Source organism: Rousettus aegyptiacus, unplaced genomic scaffold (assembly GCF_014176215.1).
Source record: "Rousettus aegyptiacus isolate mRouAeg1 unplaced genomic scaffold, mRouAeg1.p scaffold_m13_p_6, whole genome shotgun sequence".
Lineage (NCBI taxonomy): Eukaryota > Metazoa > Chordata > Mammalia > Chiroptera > Pteropodidae > Rousettus > Rousettus aegyptiacus.
The window spans coordinates 85889682-85909132 of NW_023416309.1; the positions used below are offsets into that span (position 1 = coordinate 85889682).

The 19451-nt window shown below is 46.0% G+C and overlaps 1 protein-coding gene across 8 annotated transcripts in view; it reads left to right on the top strand.

Annotated features, from left to right (window-relative positions):
* The window catches only part of ACACA (acetyl-CoA carboxylase alpha), a 253317-nt gene extending 234510 nt beyond the window's left edge, over window positions 1-18807 (top strand). For 7 of the 8 annotated variants that reach the window (XM_036223376.1, XM_036223382.1, XM_036223379.1 and 4 more), the window contains 4 exons: window positions 7462-7616; window positions 8232-8402; window positions 14886-15022; window positions 16407-16530. In XM_036223376.1, the coding sequence (XP_036079269.1) occupies window positions 7462-7616; window positions 8232-8402; window positions 14886-15022; window positions 16407-16530 (587 nt within the window). Of the gene's footprint in view, window positions 1-7461; window positions 7617-8231; window positions 8403-14885; window positions 15023-16406 lie in introns of all 8 variants that reach the window. The other variant, XM_036223375.1, reaches the window with a different exon arrangement.
* The last annotated feature ends 644 nt before the right edge of the window (window positions 18808-19451 follow it).

Genomic DNA, 19451 nt, shown 5'->3' on the forward strand with positions numbered 1-19451 from the left:
TGGCCCTCGCCTGGCCTACCTAGCACCCAACACACCTTCTGGCCCAAGACACCTCGGGTGCAGATGGAGCATTGTGGTTGCAGGTGAGGATAAACGTGTCTGTAAGTCAGGTTCCTCCCACACCTTCTCTTCAGTAGCCAGGATGACAGAAAAAGGACACTTCCTTGGGTTAAAGGGTTATGAGGGCTAAGCTGATTTTCTGGCAGAGGTGATCAAAGTTATATGAGGTGTGTGTTTTTCCATCCTTTGTGTCCATCTTCAAGACACTGTAAGCTGAAAAGAGCCACAGTTGCTTGTTTGAAGCAGAAAGCAGCATTCTTACTGGAAAGCTGAGGAAAGAAAGAAGTTCTAATACCCATGCCTGAGAAGTGGCCTCTGGCCCTCTCACCTGTTGTATTTGGAATGTCCTCACTAGAACCATGGCCACCCAACCACTGTGCTCTGTGGTAGGTAGACCAATGAGAAACTGTAAGATTTTCTGTCATGAAGGTAGAAATTATAGGATTGCGCCTCCCCCCTTAAATTAATAGCAGCTTAAAACACACCTCATCGGACTGATTCAGCAGCTCTTCAGCTTGATAAAATTTACTGCAAAAGTGACAGCATCTTCTGGAAAGGAGAGGAGTCATTTGGGTCTGATCCGTTAATCTGATTATATTTGTAAAAGCACCGGGCTTGCCTCTTCCCAGGAAGCAGTGATTCACAATTCTGTCAGGCCAGAGGGACCTGGCAGGCATTTCCTTAGGCTGAACCTGAGCTTCCGTCTACCTAGCGGCTGTCACCAGGATATGTCTGAGACACCGGGTTCACCACTTGGTCCTAGACGATCCAGATCCCTGTTCCTGCACCCGCCAGACTCAGAGCAACGTAGGGAAAGAAAATAGCAAAGACTTCAAGGCTTATTGCCCCTAGAATTCAGAGAATTTTGTGCTGTTTCCTGGCTGTTTTGTGTGGGATGTTTGCATGGCGGGGCGGGGAATAAGGAACAGGACTGAAGGGGGAGTCATATTTTATTCCTATTTGAGAATCTCTGGGTTTACTATAGTGATTTTTAAAAATATGAACAGCAGAGCATGAATGCCATTGCGAGGAACCTTAGGGTTAAACATCCCTTGAGAGGATTGCTGTTAAAATCAATATGCAAATGGAGTTGTATTCAGATAGGTATGGCCCCTTTTGAAGAAAAGCAGATATATGAAAATGGGATTAAAAAAAAAAAACAACTAGATACATTGGGAGAAATTATTCCCATTACAAAAGGATTATTTGCTTTACCGAAGGATTCACTGCAGGGTTCCTTCTAAATAGCTCCCTTAAGGCATTTAAAACAGGATCTGATTTACACAGTTTTTCCAGAATGCTTTTATGTAAGGAAAGGCACACCTGTTATGGATACAGAAATAGCTTTGCAGGGTTTTTTTCCCTACTCTATCTTACTATCTTTATAGAGAAATTTCTTTCAACATAGAAAATGTGATTACATAGATCTTTTAAACAGTTACTTAATGTTTGTACTTTTAATAAGACTCCAGCCTTTTTTATGCTGATATTTCAGTCTCAAGTTTGAGGTGTGTGTTCCTGTACCTGAGATATTCTGGAACTAAGTAGAGAGGGTGATCTAGTTTTTTCTTTAGCTTTGTAAGTATTTAACCAATCAAAGCAAATTGCTTTCTTAAGGAATGAGGGCCCATAAAAGTTAAAATTGGGTTTTAATTTACAGAGGCTTCTTAGTATAACTTTTTAAAAAGTTAAGAATAAAAAAAAAAACTCTGTAATATCACATTCTTTTATAAAACATTGTTCCGGTTTGCCAGATTAGAATTGTTATTACATAAATGAGAAACTGAGCTCAGAAAAGGAGAGATTTTGACAAGGTCACCTAGTGCCTTTGGCTAAGCAGAGAATTTTTTAGCCTGTGCCGATTTTTACTCTAAGCTTTGAAGGTCTCAGCCCTCCTCCCAAAACCTCCTCCACAGGTTTGTCCTGCTCATCGTAGGGTAAGGCTGGCCCCCTCCTGCCCTCCCTGAGCGTTGTGGCTGGGGGGAAATGCCTGCCGCTGCTGGAATCAGCATCTCCTCAGAAGCTTTTCTCTAGGTGTGACCCCACGGAGGAAAGACATGGCTCTTCATTACGGCCTGGCCCCAGGAACACCTGACAGGGTGCTGCCCTGTGCACACTTGTGGGTCGATTTAACTTCTTCCATTTAAAGAGCATGGGTTCTGAAGCCAGACTGCCTGAGCTCAGATCCCAGCCCCACCATTTCCTAGCTTTGTGGCCTTGGGCAACTCACTTCACCTTTTTGTGCCTCAGTGTTCTCACCTGTAAAATAGTGATCTTTCAGGGTTGTTACAAGGATTAAATGAGGTGCTAAGTACTTAAACAGCACATAGCCGCATCTTGATAATGTTAGCTCTTCTCATTTGATCAGATTGGTAGCGCCTCTTCTGTACTTAACTCTTTACATCTAAAATTTTTAGTTATAAAGATAGATTCATGAGGACTTTTTATTTTGGGAGGGAAGTTTGATGGGTATAACCTACCTCTCTTCTCTCATTTCAGCCTTTTCCTAAAGTAGGATTCTAGAAAAGAATGACTTTCCTCCCTGTAGCATATTCTTAAACACACTCACACACATGCACACACACCAACTTGCTGTCCTAAAAACCCTGAGGCCCTGCAATCTGGCTAGAAAAGAAAGAAAACCATTCCAAGATATTTAATTGTACAGGGAGCTTACAGAATTGATCGAGAGCTTAGCTTTTTACAATAGTCCAGTGAATAAGAAATGCTCCTGACAAACGATCAATGATAGGATAATCACTCTTTATCCCCCTCCTCATTCTTACCTTCTTTCTTTCAGGAGAACAGGGTTCAGAAGTCAAAAATCTTTATAGACGCCGCTTTTAAATTAAGCAGAAAATAGACATTGACATATTTGTTAATCTCCCTTAAATCATTACCGGGGCTGGCTGCTTTGCTGTACAAGGAGAGAGGGGCCCTCAGTGTGCTACACAGAGTCTAACTAGCTGAAGAGCAGCATTTTATTTTTACAAAATCTAGAAAACCTTTTATTCCCTCCCCACCCCCATCCCCTTAAAACAAAGCACACAAATCCTCGGCTCTCTCTCATGCATTTAAAAGTACATACATCCTCTACTTCTGTGTCTTCCTTGCTTTGATGCTTTTTTGAGGTAGGTCTTGAACTGCGATAGGAGGCATTACTGAAAGAATCAAATGAGGTAGACTTTGGGGGGATGCTCTGTGATCTTCCTAGTCTCAGGAGGCCAGAACCTGGCAGGCATTTGTCTTGTTACACTTTCAACGCTTTAGGATAGCTTCATTGGGTGGACAACACCTTTGTTTGTCCAGGAGCCACCCTTCCCTATCCCTCCAGCTCAGTAAAGCCAAGGCCTTTTTGTCATAATTCTCTGCTCCTGAGGAATTATGGAATTCTGCACCCAGTGCTGAGCTGGGCTATAAACTCCTCTGTAACATAATGAACCAAACTCTCCAGCTGATTGTCCTTCTGTGGCCACTACCAGGATACCTGCTTGGCCACCTTCTGTACCATTTAACGTGGAGGAACACAGGCTTCGAAGACAGCCAGACTCAGGTGTAAATCCTAACTTTGCTACTTAAAAGCTGGATGCCCTCGGGCAAGTCACTATACATTTCAGAGCCTTGGTTTTTCTCATTTGTAAAATAGGCACCCGGTTTGTAAGGTTGGGTTGCTGCAAGGATTAGAGATGTAATGTGTAAAGCAACTTGGAAAGGTTCAGTAATATTTAGGTATTCAGCTTGGCAGCAGTGGTAACAGCTGACCAGACCTAACTCTGAATTGCGCCAGGTGGCTTAGGAGCCATGGGGTCCTGAAAGCATTGAGTGCAGTGCCTGGCTCATAGTAATCACTCAGTAAATGGTATGTGTTTTATATGGTGCACACATATGTACAAGCTCGATGTTGGCTGTTTACTCAGAGGGACAATGTTGTAAGAGTCTGGAACTCCTTATTCAGCCATATCCACGGTTCTGCCACCCCCTGTCCCATCCAGCAGGGGTGCTGTGTTAGTTTTTGATCTCACAATCTCACAATAACAGGAGTAGCTATTCTTAAATCTTAAGTCTGACCTCCAGAATGAGAATTACTGAAGACATTGCCTTGGTCTCAGTTGTAGAATGGGACTAAGATAGAAATTCGGCTTTATCAGCCAGGAGTCCTCCATCATCAGTTAGCCTTTTCTGGAATTAAAGAGCGACTACTACTGAAGCACTTGTCCCCCACTCCAAGTAAGCAAGAAGGAACAGCGTAACAGTGTTCAAAAGCTTCGGGAGCCACACTGCTGCACTTGAATCTTGCTCTGCCACTTTCTAGCTTTGTGACCTCAGTAAGTTACATAAATCCTCAGTACCTCAGTTTCCTCACCTATAAGATGAGGATAATAAGAATACCAACCTTCTCGTGAGGATTGTCATGAGGATTAAATGAGTTAATAGATATAAAACACTTAGAATAGTGCCCGCACCCTATAAATATTAGCTTTGATTAGTGATCATATGCATTGGAGAGCCAGGGGAAACTTCTTTTATTTGCGCTTATTCTTTTTAGCTTTCCATTTGATATAATTTTACAGAAAAGTTAAAAGAATAGTACAGAGGACTTGTGATGCCTTTTCTCTGTTTCACCTATTAACATCTTGTCCCCTTCGCTTTATCATTTCCGAATAGTCATATCCATGTGCTTGCTCGCTTTCCTTCCCCTCCCCCCCCACACACTTTGAGTCTTTTGAGAATAATCTATAGACATTATGCTCCTTTATCCACAAATATTTACCATGTGTTTCTAAGAATACACAATTTCCCTTACATAACCACCATATATTTATCAAGATCAGGAACTGTAACAGTGAAAATGCTCCTGTCTAATCTATGATTCATGTTAAAATTTTACCAGTTTTTCCAATAATGTCCTTTGTAGTTTGTTTTTTTGTTTTGTTTTGTTTTGTTTTGTTTTGAGAGCTAATCCCAGATTACACATTACAATTTGTTGTCAAGCGTTTTTAGTCTACTTTAATTTGGAATGATTCTTTGGCCTTTCCTTGTCTTTCATGATCTTGACGTTTTGAAGAATACAGGCCACTTTTTATGTAACATGGTCCTCAATTGGGGCTTGTCTTATATTTCCCCATAGTTAAAGTCAAGCTGCACTTTGGGCAAGAATATCGCAAAAGTGATATTACGTCTTTCTCGACACATTGTATCAGGAAGCACACATCAGTTTTTCCTGTTCCTGGTAATGGTAACTTGTTTAAGGTTTTGTTCACTAGGTTAATCCACTATAAAAGTGCCATTTTCCCCTTCGTAATTAATGAGTCATTTTTAAGGAGATACTTTGAAACTGTAACTATCCTGCTCCTCATCCAACTCTCACCTGCTAGTTTTAGTATCCATTGATAATTCTGGGCAGAACCAATTAATGTGGTGTTTGTAAAATGGTGATATTCAAATTCCATCGTTCCTTCAACATCTATTAATTGTTACTCTGCCAGAAGGGAGAGCTTTCCCTTCCCTTCTCCCCCATTTAATTATTTATATCAGGATGGACTCACAGGTGCTTCTTTTATTCCATAAATAATCTGTCTGATAATAAATAAATATATATATATATATTATTTTTTTTATAAATGTGCTGCTCAAATTTTCCCGGATTGGCCAGTGGGACACCTTCCGACTGGCTCCTGTGGTGCCCGTTCACCACGTCCCAATCATTTCTTGAGTGCTTCCTTGCTCTCTGTGACAGTTATGTTCTGGGCTCATTTTATATTTTCCCTGCCTCAGCCCTGGAATCAACCATTTCTCCAAGGAGCCTTAGTTCCTTTTACCGGAGAAGGAAAAACGTTTGCTTCCCTGTCAAGGATGTTATAACTGAGACAGCCTCATCAGAAGAAAGAAGTCGGCCCTCCTCCCATCGGTTCTCCAGGCAGATCCACATTAGAGCGAATGGGCCTTCATCTCATCCCATAGCGTGGGGCCAGTGCCGGCAGGTTGTTTTCCTGATTTGGAAAGCAGGCGGCTGAGGTTCAGGGGCCCAAAGTGATAAGTCAGCAATTACCTTGTATGCAACAGCCCAAAAAAAGATAGCCTTCAGCACTCTTCCGTTTTAAAGTAATGATGAGTTTTTAAAAAGAAGAGGTAGAGTTGGACATCCAAAAACCTCATAAAAATGAAGCCAGGTGCTATAGTTACATCCCTGTTCCATTAGCATGTGTTTGTATACAGTACTTATGGCCCACTCAGCAGCCCAAGGCTGTTTATGGCATACGATTCATAGTGGCATAAAAAGCAAGGCCTGTTCCCAGAAAGACATGTCTGAAAAAGACCTTTCTCTTCTGCATCTAGTCACCCGTGGTCACGTACTTGTCAGCTTTGGCGACAAAGCACTTCAGGTTGTCCATAACAGCGAGGGCCATCGCCTATTGCTAGACTTACTCCTCCTTACTAGGCAGGCAACTAAATTTCCAGTATTGATCACAGGTCCCATTCTGAGAGTAATTAGGAATAAAAACAAATAGCAGCACCTCTGCTGGGACACTATTGTCGGAGTGGGGGAAGCGCTGTTATAAGGAATTCCAAAGTCTCCTGTCTGTTGAGTGAAGGCTACTATGTGCTTTATAAGCTCAGTGATCCAAATGAGGTTGGCGGACTGCCCTTTTTTTTTTTTTTTTTTTCCCACCTCTTTCCTTCTCTCTTAGCCCAAGAACTAGAATGTCTTTGTTAACTGTGGTCCGGGGTTGCCTATGTCAGCAAACAGCCCGGCAGGAGGCTAGGGAGCTGGCTAATCCACTGAGCGGGCACAGGTCACACAGATCTGGCTCTATCAGAATTGGATTCTAATTTCAGATTGAGAGAGTGTAAACCTGGGGTGAGAAGCAGTGGAGTAAAAGAGCTGGCGACTTTAGGAGTCATTCAGACCCTTATCGAGTGGGGTGGGACACTGGTGTGGACATGCGCAAAGGGGAGCCGCGGGTCTGTGCCCGGAAGCACAGGCGGGGCTCTCCCGCCACGTGCCGCACGCTGGTCGACCAGCCGCTCTGACGCTGGTCCGCAGGACACGGGCACGGGCACCGTGTCCTTCGCAGGAAAGGAGGTGCCGGCTGTCAGTGAGACGATGACACACACAGGCCTCCAGGTGGTGGTGTGCACCTGATCAGGGAGAGGCCTGAAGAGAGGCCATGGCTGCTTTCATCGCTGTGACCTCCACGGGGAAAGGAGGCCCTGTGGGTTCCCCATGGCAAGACAGGTCTGGCATCTCAGAGTCTTGTTACTTAGCAAAGAGGTGATAAAGACAGTGGAGAGCAGGTCACAGAGGGAGGGTGTGATTTCGAGCTTCCCGTGACTGTGGCTACTTCTGAGCAAAGGGTCTGGTCACCACAGAGTGTGACGGGCAGCTGTGTTTAATTGCAGGCACCCCAGAGCTAAGCGCGGCTGAGCGGAAGGAGCTGGAGGGCAAGCTGAAGGAGCGGGAGGAGTTCCTCATTCCCATTTACCACCAGATAGCCGTGCAGTTCGCTGACTTGCACGACACACCAGGCCGGATGCAGGAGAAGGGTGTTATTAACGTAAGTACAGTGGTTGCCACTTCTCCTGACTTGTCAGAGACCCACGGGCAAGCAAGTGTGTCTCATGCACACAGGCTCACAAGCAGGGAGCCATTAGGGCTGGGTCGAAACAGCTTGTGCAGATCAATCTGTTTTGAATTTTTTTGGAGAGACTTTTCCCTTTCTCTATATCCACTATCGTCCTCAATTTATGATATAGGTTGTCTCCTCCATTTTACTGGTAGGAAACTGAGTTACATCTGACTCCACTGGGGAGAGCTGCCTAGGTGGTTCCCGGGCTTGAGTCACTACAGCGTCAGGGTTCCAGCAGCAGCTGACTCACAGTTGATTTGCACGCAAGTTTGAGCCATCAGCCCAAAGCCAGTTCCTCACCTTGTTATATGGGAATTCACAGTCCCTTCCACAGAATATCCCCACCATGAGTGGGGTTTCCAGTAGCCACGCCCATCGCGCTGCCAGGTCCTGTGGTCAGCAGGGTGTAGGGGCTGCATTCCAAACTGGGGAGACATCCGCAGGTGCGGGGAGCTCGGGCCAGCCCTTGAGTCTCTGAGGGGCTTGCTGGAAAGTAGATCTCTGGGGCTGGGGTATCTGAGTTGATTTCTTATCTGTGTATAGGACATCCTGGACTGGAAAACATCCCGTACCTTCTTCTACTGGCGGCTGCGGCGTCTCCTGCTGGAGGAGCTGGTCAAGAAGAAAATCCACAATGCCAACCCCGAGCTGACTGATGGCCAGATCCAGGCCATGTTAAGGCGCTGGTTTGTGGAGGTAGAAGGAACGGTGAAGGTAAGTGGGTGTCCTCAGAGCAGCCCTCACGCTGCGCTCCTCACCCCCACCTGAGGATTGCAGGCTTGTCGTCTTGGAACCTCCAGGCCCCTATGGGCGGGAGTGGGGGGTGGGGGGAGCACATAGGCCTAAGCCCTGTTTCCTCCCCCACAGTAACATGTCGTGATGGCTTGTTAGAAGAGGTAGAGGGCATTTTTTTGCAGCTCATTCTATCACTCAGCAAACCTGTTTGAATACTCACTACATACCAGACACTGCATTAGGCCCTGGGGACATGGCAGTGAAAGGCAGATGTTGTTCTTGTCCACACACAGCTCACCATCTAGAGGGAGAGACAGGTTTGTCAAGAGGCTGCATATAATAGTGACACACAGCACACATGGCAAACCCAGGACATCACAGGGCGCAGAGAAAGGACACCTGACCCACTCTTTGGGAACGGAGAGGGGAGTCTGGGAAGACTTCTAGAAGTGATGTCTCAGCAAAGACCTAAAAACAAAGTAGAAATGAACGAGAGAAAGAGGTTAGATTGGGGGGTGTAGGAGGAATGTTCCAGGCAGAAGAAACAGCATGTTCTAAGGCCTGACAGCAAGAGTGACATGCATCGTGGCTATTTCAGGACGGCCCAGAGACTGGGATTGTGCAAGGCCGTGGAAGCGGTGTTGAGGGGCTTGGACTTGGTCCTTGGTGCTGTGGGAAGCCACTGAGGCATTTTAAGCAGCAGAGAGATGTCTGGTTTGTGTTGTAGGAGGACTGCTCGGAGGGCTGTATGGAGGGTGGAACTGGAGGAGGCAGGAGCAAGAAGCCTGATAGGAGGCGATGGAAATCCAGGCAGTAGGCGCCATGACCACAGCTAGAGGTCTTCTAATTTCAAACCTGAGCTGAAAGGAAATGGGAGCTCTGATTCTGGTATATTCTGGGGGTGATCTCACAGAGAGGTGATGCCTCGGAGCAGTGACCCTGCTGAGGCGGTGTCCCTAATGTTCTTGTCCCAGAGCCGGAGCTTGGGCGAGTCTGAGGCCAGGACGGCCAGGCACCCAGCTATTGCCCCTGGAATCATGGGTTGCACAAGACAGGCCACTGGAGGAGGAGAAGTTGGAACTTTTGTTTCTATTTATTTTTATTAAGGAAAGGAAATTAACCTTTATTAGTAGTATATGGATTAAACGTAAATCATATATACATCATATAAACATTTCGTCAGAATACCGGTAGTGTATGTTAGAAATATAGTTGGAGGGCTGGGTGGCGAGTACTCCAGCCTCTTCTTGGAAAGCACTGCCTGAAGTCTGCCGAATGTTCTCAGGAAGGAACTCCAAGATTTGCTGTCAGTTTTAAAGTCAGTGAATCAGGGTACTTCTGAGATTCACCTTTGTGTTAACTCTACCCATTTCTTTACGACTGAAAAGCTTCTTTGGGTAAATATTTCAGATGTGCAACAGGGGAGTGCAGCCTTATGTGACATTTGGTTCAGGTTAAGGTCAGTCTGTGGTATCATAATTGAGTGAGACAATTTCGTCAGTGGCTCCTGGCAGCTTCTAGTGGACGTTGGCATTGAAAGTCATGCGAGTGTAAAATGAGAGGTTGTTCTGCAGTTCAGAGTGGCCGGCTAGGTAAATGGAGTGTGCGTGTGGCCAGGAGAGGCCGCACCGCCTTCCTGCCACATTAGTCACTAATGGACGTGCGCGGCCTCAGTAGGCACAGGATGAGGAGGAGGGACGGTTTCCCTCCGAGCATGAAGTGAGTGGATAGACCCTTCAGTTGCTCCATCGCGTCCTGCTCCCAGGGGACGGCATGTCTGGAGAAGTAGTTCATTGCCATCTCTTACCTATGGAAAGAACAGTTGATTGTGTGTACGTAGATTTCCTGGCTGGAAATCAAGTGCTGAGGACATCCCAGCCCCTCGGCTCAGGAAGAGGCTGCCTGAGGTACTGGGAGCCAACTAAACCCAAGAACTGAGGCCGTTTCCTGTGCCCTCTTGTACAAAAGACAGCTTTCCCCGAGCTCTCAGGCCAGGACAGCCGAGGAGAGGAAGGGCGGGTGATCCTATGATGTGGCTTTGAAACCTCCTTCCATATTCTGCAGGCTCAGCAGGACCTAGTTTAGTGCGGGGCGGGTGATAAAATCTGCAGTGCCCTTGAGAGAAGAAAGTGTTGCAATGTTCAAAAGCCACCTCTGCCGTCGCAGAAGGGCTGACATAGAATCCGCTCCGTGTTTGGGCTTAACGCCTTAAAAACCATTGCTTTTTGTTGGTCCCTCAAACGGTGATAGATAGTGTGTGCTCTGTCTCTCAAGGGCAAAGACTGGCTGAGTCTAGACCCCGGCTTTGCACCAAGAAGTGACCCTCTAATCTTTATTGTGGCTACTGGTAGGAAAACACATTTAGTGATAGGCATCTACTAGCCATGCTGTGTGCTCTCTTTTCCCCAGAGAATTTGTTTTTCTTAATCTTAATCCTGAAAAAAAAAAAAAAAAAAAAAAGATTCTGGGACAGAAAACTTGAAGACAACTGTGACATTACATAACTGAGCAATGTACTTCTTTTGTTTTCCTTAGAGGAATCCGCTACCGTAAGTTATGGGATTATCTTTGAGCCCCCGGGACAGTCCTATTGTAGGAAATAGTAGGCTTTATAGTTCCTAGTTTTAGTGCAGGCAGAAGCAAGGCATCCCTACAGCTCCCTGAAAAAAAAAAAAGAAGAAGAATTTAGGTTTAAACTGGATTGTAAAAACATGGGGTACGCATTTGTTTCATGGGCGTGTTTTCTCTCCTAATTCCTAGATCCACAGTTTGAGGTTTTTCAACCCCCACCCGCAGTAGTAGAAATTGAGATTAGAACTCTGCATGGAGCAGTGAGAAAAACATGGGTTTTAGAATCTTATAGATTTTTTGGATCCCAGTTTTGCCAGTTACTAGTGTGGACAGATTATTTAAGCCTATGTTTCTCATGGGTAAGTGGGGATGACGTTCATTTCACAGGGCTCAGTGAGATTTAAATGACATAGTATTGCATGCAGCGCCCGGCACTTGGTAACCAAGTATGCCGGTTTCCTCCTCTCAGCACAGCATGTTAGACTAAGGGTTAAAGATGTCTAACTTAACGGTCTTGGCAGGAAGGGGGTTGGTTCCATGAGCAGAGTCTCAGTAACTGTTCTTTGATTTGGCTTTCTCTAATTTATTCACAACCTAGGATGCCATAAAACGTCCTGTTTGTCCAGATGGTTACCCGATCGCTCTTATTCTAGATTCACAAATGAGATGAAAGGTTAAGTGGCAACTTTTGTGAGGACGATAGAGGAAAAAGCATGGATGATGTGGTCATTTGATTTCCACTGTCCCCAAAGCCTGACCTCAAGTTACCCATGGACAGGTCTCATACACCAAACTTCTGATTTAGGGCTAGGGAGGCAGGAGGTGAGGCAGAACCTGAAAAGTACCACTTGGCCCCTGTGGGCCTGAGGCCAAGATTGGAGTGGCTCTCAGGAGTCCCTAGCCCACATGGCTATTTGCTGTTGTACTCTAAAGCCTCAGAAAAATATCATATTGCTGGAGGTGTCTCCAGGCAGCTCACAAGGTGAGTTATCTATAGAGCATGGTAATTAGGGCTCACGCCCATCAGTCTGTGCCCCAATCACTCCCTGGCCCTGCTGGACCATTGTGTTAGGAGGGCTTAACAGCTATCCAATATGTTAGAAATGAAACTTTCCAAACAGGTCATTTAGATTTTGTAAGATAGAGTAATTACTACACACAATTAGTGAGGCTGAGTAGTACCAGAGATATTATCTGCTGACGCCAAGAGAGAAAATGTCTCCTGAACATTACTGTAAGGCCACTGTTGGGATGTTCAATTATCAATATTTTATCAGTATTAAAATATTCTGATTGGGATGAGTGTCAGGCAGGTGACATATGGGCCCAGGCCTGTGATGCGATTAGCAGCCCTATAGTTCACTGGTTTAAAATCCACACTGGGACACTAGGAATAATAAGCCACGTTTTCATAATTTTGAGGGAAATGATAATGGCTTTTATTTTCTCTGGGAATAGGGTTGCCTTGTCCTTCTGATGGCTGGAGTGAGGAGTCTTACAACTGTGTCCTAAAAGAGAGCAGACAAGAAACTATAGACCCCCTAAGCCAGAGGAAGGGAGCCTTCCTTTTCTAGTGGTGGGATGGGGAGTTAGCTCACAACAGTATACCAAACCCAGGTCTGTGGCATTGTGAGTGCTCACGTTTGTTCTTACTAAAAACGCAACTGCCTTGGATCTGCCACCCCCTTGCCTTTTCATGCAGTGTGATCTAAACTTCACCGGGGCTCAGCTCTTGGGTTGCCATCCAGTTGCTGAACCTGAAGTGAACAGCCGGTCTTTCTGAGAAGGGCATTTTCAAAAGGGAGACTTTGAAGAGTGACAGTCCTAAAACTTGGAATGTGTTGCTCTAATCCTGGCCAGGAACTTTTTTAATGTTTAAATTAAACACCTAGCATAGTCTGTGGCTGCAGGAGGGGAAGGCAGAAGAGTTTTCTCTAGAGGGTAGCTGGCTTTCCAGTACAGAGTCTGAGCATCGTTAGAAGCAGGCATCTCGTTAGCTAATACATTACACCAATCAAGGCAAGTTATCTTAAGCCACAATTAATCTGCTCCCTGGCATATGTTGATAGGAAAGCATCATGCTGTTTCTTAATTAAAAGCAAACGGATTAAAAATGATTAATAAGAGTATTAAATATTCTCCTAAACGAAAGGCTTTGGGATTCTTGGGTAAATCTAGTTTTTTTTTCCATATTGAAACCCAAGCAGCAGTCATTGTTTTAGGTTTTCCCACCTCCAGCGCTTCGTAAGTAGGGCATGGTCAGAAGTCCTCAAGCCATGGAGAAGTCTAAATTACTGGTGATGGGGATGAAGACGTCAGAGCCTGGGTGTATCCACATCTGTGGTGTATACGGGAGCTTGAATACAAGAGCTAAGACAGCATCACCACCACCACCCTTGGCAGTAGATTGATGGGCACCTCATCCAAAATAAAACACTGCCCTGCGTTAAGCCTCAGAAGTCAGCCGTCCTGACCTAGGCCCAGAGAGGAGGGGGAGGCTGGCACAGCTTCGCACCATCTTAGCCACACCACCTTGACTAGGAGAGCTGATCTTTTTATCAGTGATTACAGAGATGGGCACATTTGGGAGCAGAAAAGGAACTGGACAAAGAGCTAGAAAAGGCACATTGCTGATCCTTAATCCTGGAGCTCCTTAATCCTTCAACTGTGAAGGACTCCTTAAGAACTGTTAGGAATGTGGAAGTCAATTACATAATAACCAGTCACAGCTAACTCGCCACCTAATTTAGAGATGGATAAGTGAGAGTCTGAAAAGAAACCATTATTTTTAAAGACATGAAATAGAAGTTAGAAAACGATGCAGTGCTGTTTCTTACTGTATGATGCCTCGGGAAGGGTGTGATGAAAACGTTTTCTCTGTGCCTTGTGGGCCCTGGCGTCACAGCTATGATGGGCACAAGTTTCCTGAGACACATCTCTGAGAGCCCCTAATGCACCCACCTATTAAATTACAGCGCCAAACTCATTGTCATTCTGACTTTGACTTCGTTAGTGATAACAGAGAAGGATAGCGCACCTTTAAATGACGAGCTTTGTGTTTAATTACCCAAACAAAATGACATAAATATGAATGAGCCCTAATGGTGGTACTTGGTTTTCCGGAAACCATTAACAAAACGATTCCTAAATGATTTGTAAAGAAAATGAGAGGAGAAGAGAGCAAGGAGAAGGCTATTAGGTTTCTAACACACTCCTGAATTATTATGTAGTCAACTACCTAGGAAATACTCAGCTAAATGATCTTGAAAAAAAGGAGGCAAGAGGTGGTTTGTTGAGACTTTCAGGGTTACAGACTTCTTCACCTTTTTGAATACTCCCATCGAAAGTAAAATGGGTTTCTGGCCTGGTGGCTGTCCCCTACTGGCAAGGCTTCCCTCACATCAGTGCCCCGCGGCACCTTGTCGAAGGACAGTGGGCTCTACCTCAGGACACTGTCACGCCCAGGCGGCTCACCTGCCGGGCCTGCCTGGGACAAGAGAAGTACGTTTTAAGAATTGTCTCGGTTCCTCAAAAAGCCGCACGTTTCATTTTGAATCACCAAACAAACAACCTTTCCCTCTCAGTTAGCACTTTACTAAACGATGTGGGCTTCTAACTATTTTTCTCAAATCTGCCAGGTGATTAAATTCTCTTTGCCTTTGTGGAATAGGTAGAGACCTAGAGTGCCAAGCCCGGAGTCAGAGTGTTGAGCACTGATGCCTCTGGAGGGTGAGACAGCTCCTGTCTTGAGGCCTGTTTTCTCCTCCTCCTCCAATCCCAACAGTAATGGAGAAACATTAAGCAAGATTTTGGAGTGAATTTTTCAGCTGTCGAGCTGTCAGGGTATCTGGCCGGGCCCCTGATGTTTGACCAGGACTCATCTGTTGGCAGGCCTACGTTTGGGACAACAACAAGGATCTGGTGGAGTGGCTGGAGAAACAGCTGACAGAGGAAGACGGCGCTCGCTCGGTGATAGAGGAAAACATCAAATACATCAGCAGAGACTACGTCCTCAAGCAGATCCGCAGGTGAGGCCCGCAGTGGGGGCTCCTCTCGGAGCAGTGGGGCTCACCTCTTTGGGACAAAAGACTTAAGAACAAACCTTGAGATGACGATGCCTTATAATCTTCATAGTCTCTGCTTGAGACCACTGTAGTTTGACACAGATGTAAACAGAGCCCTGAAGCACAGTTCTTTCTCAGCTTCTGATCCCCAGGGGCACTTAGTAATCATCTCAGCTGGATGAAGGCTTAAGTTCACTATGCCCCCCACCAGCACCTCCCAAGACAGATGCTCCAACTGGATGAATGAGTCTGTGAGGAAAGCCAGTTGCCCGGTAGTTTTGTGGGGAACTACGCCAGGAGGTAGCTGTGTTCTTCTAGAGTCATGGTCTTCCCCATGGGATGGGGGGTAGGTGGGGTGGAGACTGCTGGGAACATGTTTTTAAAACGTCTTATTTGGAAACATTTTACCCAAAACTAAAACTGTTTGTGCAAAACTAAAGACAGTACAAAGAACAAATTTGTACCCGGAAGTACTTGTTATTTACATTTTGCCCCATTTGCTTTACCATTCATGAGGATGCTTGCTCTCATCAGTCCACCCTCTGTAGAACTGTTCGTTTTGAGTTTGTCGGATGTTTCCTCATGATGAGATGCAGGTTCTACAGTCTCAGCCAGAACAGCACATGCATGATGACGTGGCCTTCACAGGGCGCTGGAGCCAGAGAGACAGTGTCATCTGCCCCTCCTGTTTTGATCACATGGTCAAGATAGTATTCAGTTTATCCACTGTATAATTATAGATTTTCCCCCTTGTACCCAGCAAGCAGTCTGTGGGGAGACACGTTAAGGCCATATAAACATCCTGATCTTCAGCAGAATTGCCACCTAGATTTAGCATCTGTGGATGATACTTGCCTGATCCAGTCTTTACAGTGAGGTTACAAAAACTAGAGCTTTCCAAACACCAGCACGTCCTGCATAGTCGCCACTCCCATTCCACTGGGAGCAAAAGTCCTCTCTCCTCTTCCACTCATTTATGTATTCATTATTGGTACAGAGTGATGAATTTATATTTTTTTCAATAATCTTTAATATATTTATTTGGATGCTCAAAACGTCCCAGTTTTAACTAGTAGGGAGCATCCTCATGCTAGCTCCGCTATCTTTGTGACATACCTCCATCAGTTTTGATTTTTTTCTACTTCCTTACTTTTTGACATAGGAGAATGTTTCAGGTTTATCTTGTGCCTACTGTCTAGCTGGGGCCATTTTTCATGGAGGAAAACAAATCAGGTGAGGTGGTGCCGTTAGCATGTTTATTGGACATTTCTTAAACGACCCTAATCTAGACACTGCTGCCTCTCCCTTTTTTTCACCATCTCAAATCTCACCCCGCCTCTGCCCCTAGTTTGGTACAGGCCAATCCGGAGGTCGCCATGGACTCCGTCGTCTACATGACCCAGCACATCTCGCCTACCCAGCAAGCAGAAGTCGTGCGGATCCTCTCCACGATGGAGTCCCCTTCGACATAGGAAGAGCTTCCTGTCCCCCTGCCCTGGCTGCAGAGAAAAGGGGCAGAACGGCCTTTCACAACTGACACCACTGTAACGAGAAGGCATGGGAGACCTCGCACTGGACTCAAAGTGGCATTTTGCTTCCCCTCGAATGCTTTCAGGTTATGCATGACATACTGGGATCTAGAATCACAAAGCTCTTGCTCCAGCCCACCGGTCACATATGTTCAGTATTTATTTCCCTGACTGTGAAAGCGGTCCTCTCTCCCTGCACAGACCTGATAAGGCAATGAAGGGTACAGCACGTACCATGAGGTCTTACTACACAAGAGGAGGGCTGTCCCCCCAGTCCCAGCCTGAGAATGTACGTTGCTGCCGGGCAGTCAGCAGCCCTCCCTTGGCCCTGGCCCCATGAGCCTGCAGCCACAGGCAGCAGAGGAGGGCTGGGGCTGAGGCCCCAGGCCTCACACCAGGTCTGGGAGAGGAGGAATCCTCGAGTCCGTTATTTCTTTACCTCCTCATTCAGCCTGGCACACACTAGGCACTGGAGAGGAATCACTCTGTTTATTCACACCACGCTACCTATTTATGAAGAAAAATTAGAGCACAAAATCTGCAGGCTCCATGGGAACTCATCGGTGAGGACAAAACCATAATCCGAGAAGCAGAGAAATAGACCAAGTCACTGTTGTACATTTAGAGGCCTCGACCTTGAGTTCAGTTCTCTTAATTAAAACAAATGGAAAGGTGCCCTGCCACTACCCTGCATGTCACTACTCCACTAGCTAGTGCACCCAGTGTGTGGGAGGCCCCTGTCTTCTTCCAGGGGTCCCACAGGCTGTGCTATAGCCTGAGTTGACAGGAGGAGCCAGGGGGAACTGTCCTGTCGCTGACGGAAAGTAGTTAGTTACTCATGCCATAGGGAGAGTGGACCGGATAGTCTCCCTCTTTAGGACTTGGAAGGTTGTAACTATTCAGCCTGGAGCTTTGATAGTTACAAGAGGTTAACAGTGCCTAGAGTCACTTATCTCCATTTCCAGGGCAACTCCCCTAGCAGCTGACAGTCCTACTCCCTTTACGTCTGGTCCCTGCCTGAAATGTACACAGGCAACTGGGGCAGCAGGTCTCCCCACAGCTGCTGAAAGGAACCCTGGTGACATCCGTGCTCTCAGCACCAGGACCTGGCCTTCCCCGGTGTGGGGGGGGGGCTTCCAGGAACACAGAATCCACGTGACCTTAAGATTATCTGTCATGGTGCTGCTGTCTTCCAGGCTCACTGGTCCCTCCCTGGCCAGTGACGGGCCTCTCATGGGTGGTGGAGAGTTTGTTTTCAACAACTAGTTTATTCAAGGAGAGAGCTTACTGATCCCCCCATTGCTATTCCTAAAGCAAGAGTGGCAGGTAATCAGGGCTGGCCAAGCATCTGGTTCCTACAGTGCAGCTAATTGCATTTGTCACCAATGGCCAACGAGGAAGCCACTAAGACATTTTTTGAGCCTTAACCCTATAGTTCACACACAAGAGCTCCACTTCCCCTTCTTTGGGACCTGTTAGCACAGATGGGCACTGTGCGGCTGACTGCCCCCGGGAGCTCCAGAGCCTCAGCCAGGCTGCCCTGGTACAAGGTACAAGTGTTTGGCACCATCAGAGAAGGGCGGGAAAAGGAACAACTTCCAGTCCAGGAAGAAGCATCCGCTCTTCCTAGTATCTGTTTACCCAAGTAAGAATTGAGTTCATCGTTGACCAGATTATTCCTCTACACTTTACTGCAATAAATAAAATTCCACACACCACAGCTGGTATTAAGTCCCGCACTCCCTACTTGCCCCGTTTCTAGCCTGTGCTGGCCCTGGCATTTCTTCAGAGGTGGTTTGGGTCACACTCGTGCTCCTTTCCCCGCTTCACCAAATTACTACACATTAAATGAATCTCTTTCCTCTCTACAACCCTGTAATGCCTATTCCCCAATCCCCAGAGCGCCTCACTTTAGGTCTAACCCTGGACAGGGATTTTTCATATGGAGAAGACAGAGCCACAGAACATGAGCAATCGGATATTCCCACAGCCCATTACACATGCAAGGTTACTGAGGCAGGAGGAGTATAAATGATGTATTGACCGAGATTTGCTTGAGCTGGGATTGCCATATTGTCTATTCACCTCATTCACAAAGCAGCCTTCACTTGTCTCATTGAGAATTCGATGGACATATGCCCTGATGGGCAAGGAGCTTCAGTCAAATGTATTCTTTTCACATTTTATTGAAATAAACCACATTTGTAGGAGTCACTGTCATTTCAGCCCATGCTCAGCCACTCACTTGCTCTCCTCTGAGCAGGGGAGCTTTCAGCACTGGCAAAAGGACAGCACTCGTCATGACACAGTGGTACAGCCTCCTGCAAAGTAACAGCTTTCAGGGACTTGGCGACTTTTCGGATACACGTACCCATGATGGCTTGAGTTTTAGTGGTGTTCTGAAAGGGAGCATGAAGGTTTGAACCTCTTGGTTTGCATGATTTTGTGGAGTTTTCTGGGTCAAGTGAATAATAATCCATTTTCAGAGATCACCTCAGGCTACTTTGACGGGGAAGTTTTAGATTCTCTTATTAATTTAGCTACTAAATGGATATGAATGCTAACTCTGGGCACCAAAGGGCACTAGGCAGAAAACTCATGAGTGTGTGTCTTCAACCCTCAGCCTCAGTTTTTCTCTGAATCCATGTGGTTGAAGCAAGAACAAACACTAATCCCTAAGCATCTGCAAAGAAAGGTAGAGGCCACAAGAAAGCAAAGCGGGGAAGCACTGGCCTTTGCTAATTATTAACTCTGCTGTACCTGTCTCTCAGGGATGTACGGCAAAGCAAAGAGTGACTTGTTCTAAATTAGAATGTTAATTAAAATACATACATATATCAGTTTGAATCGCCCTACGCTACACG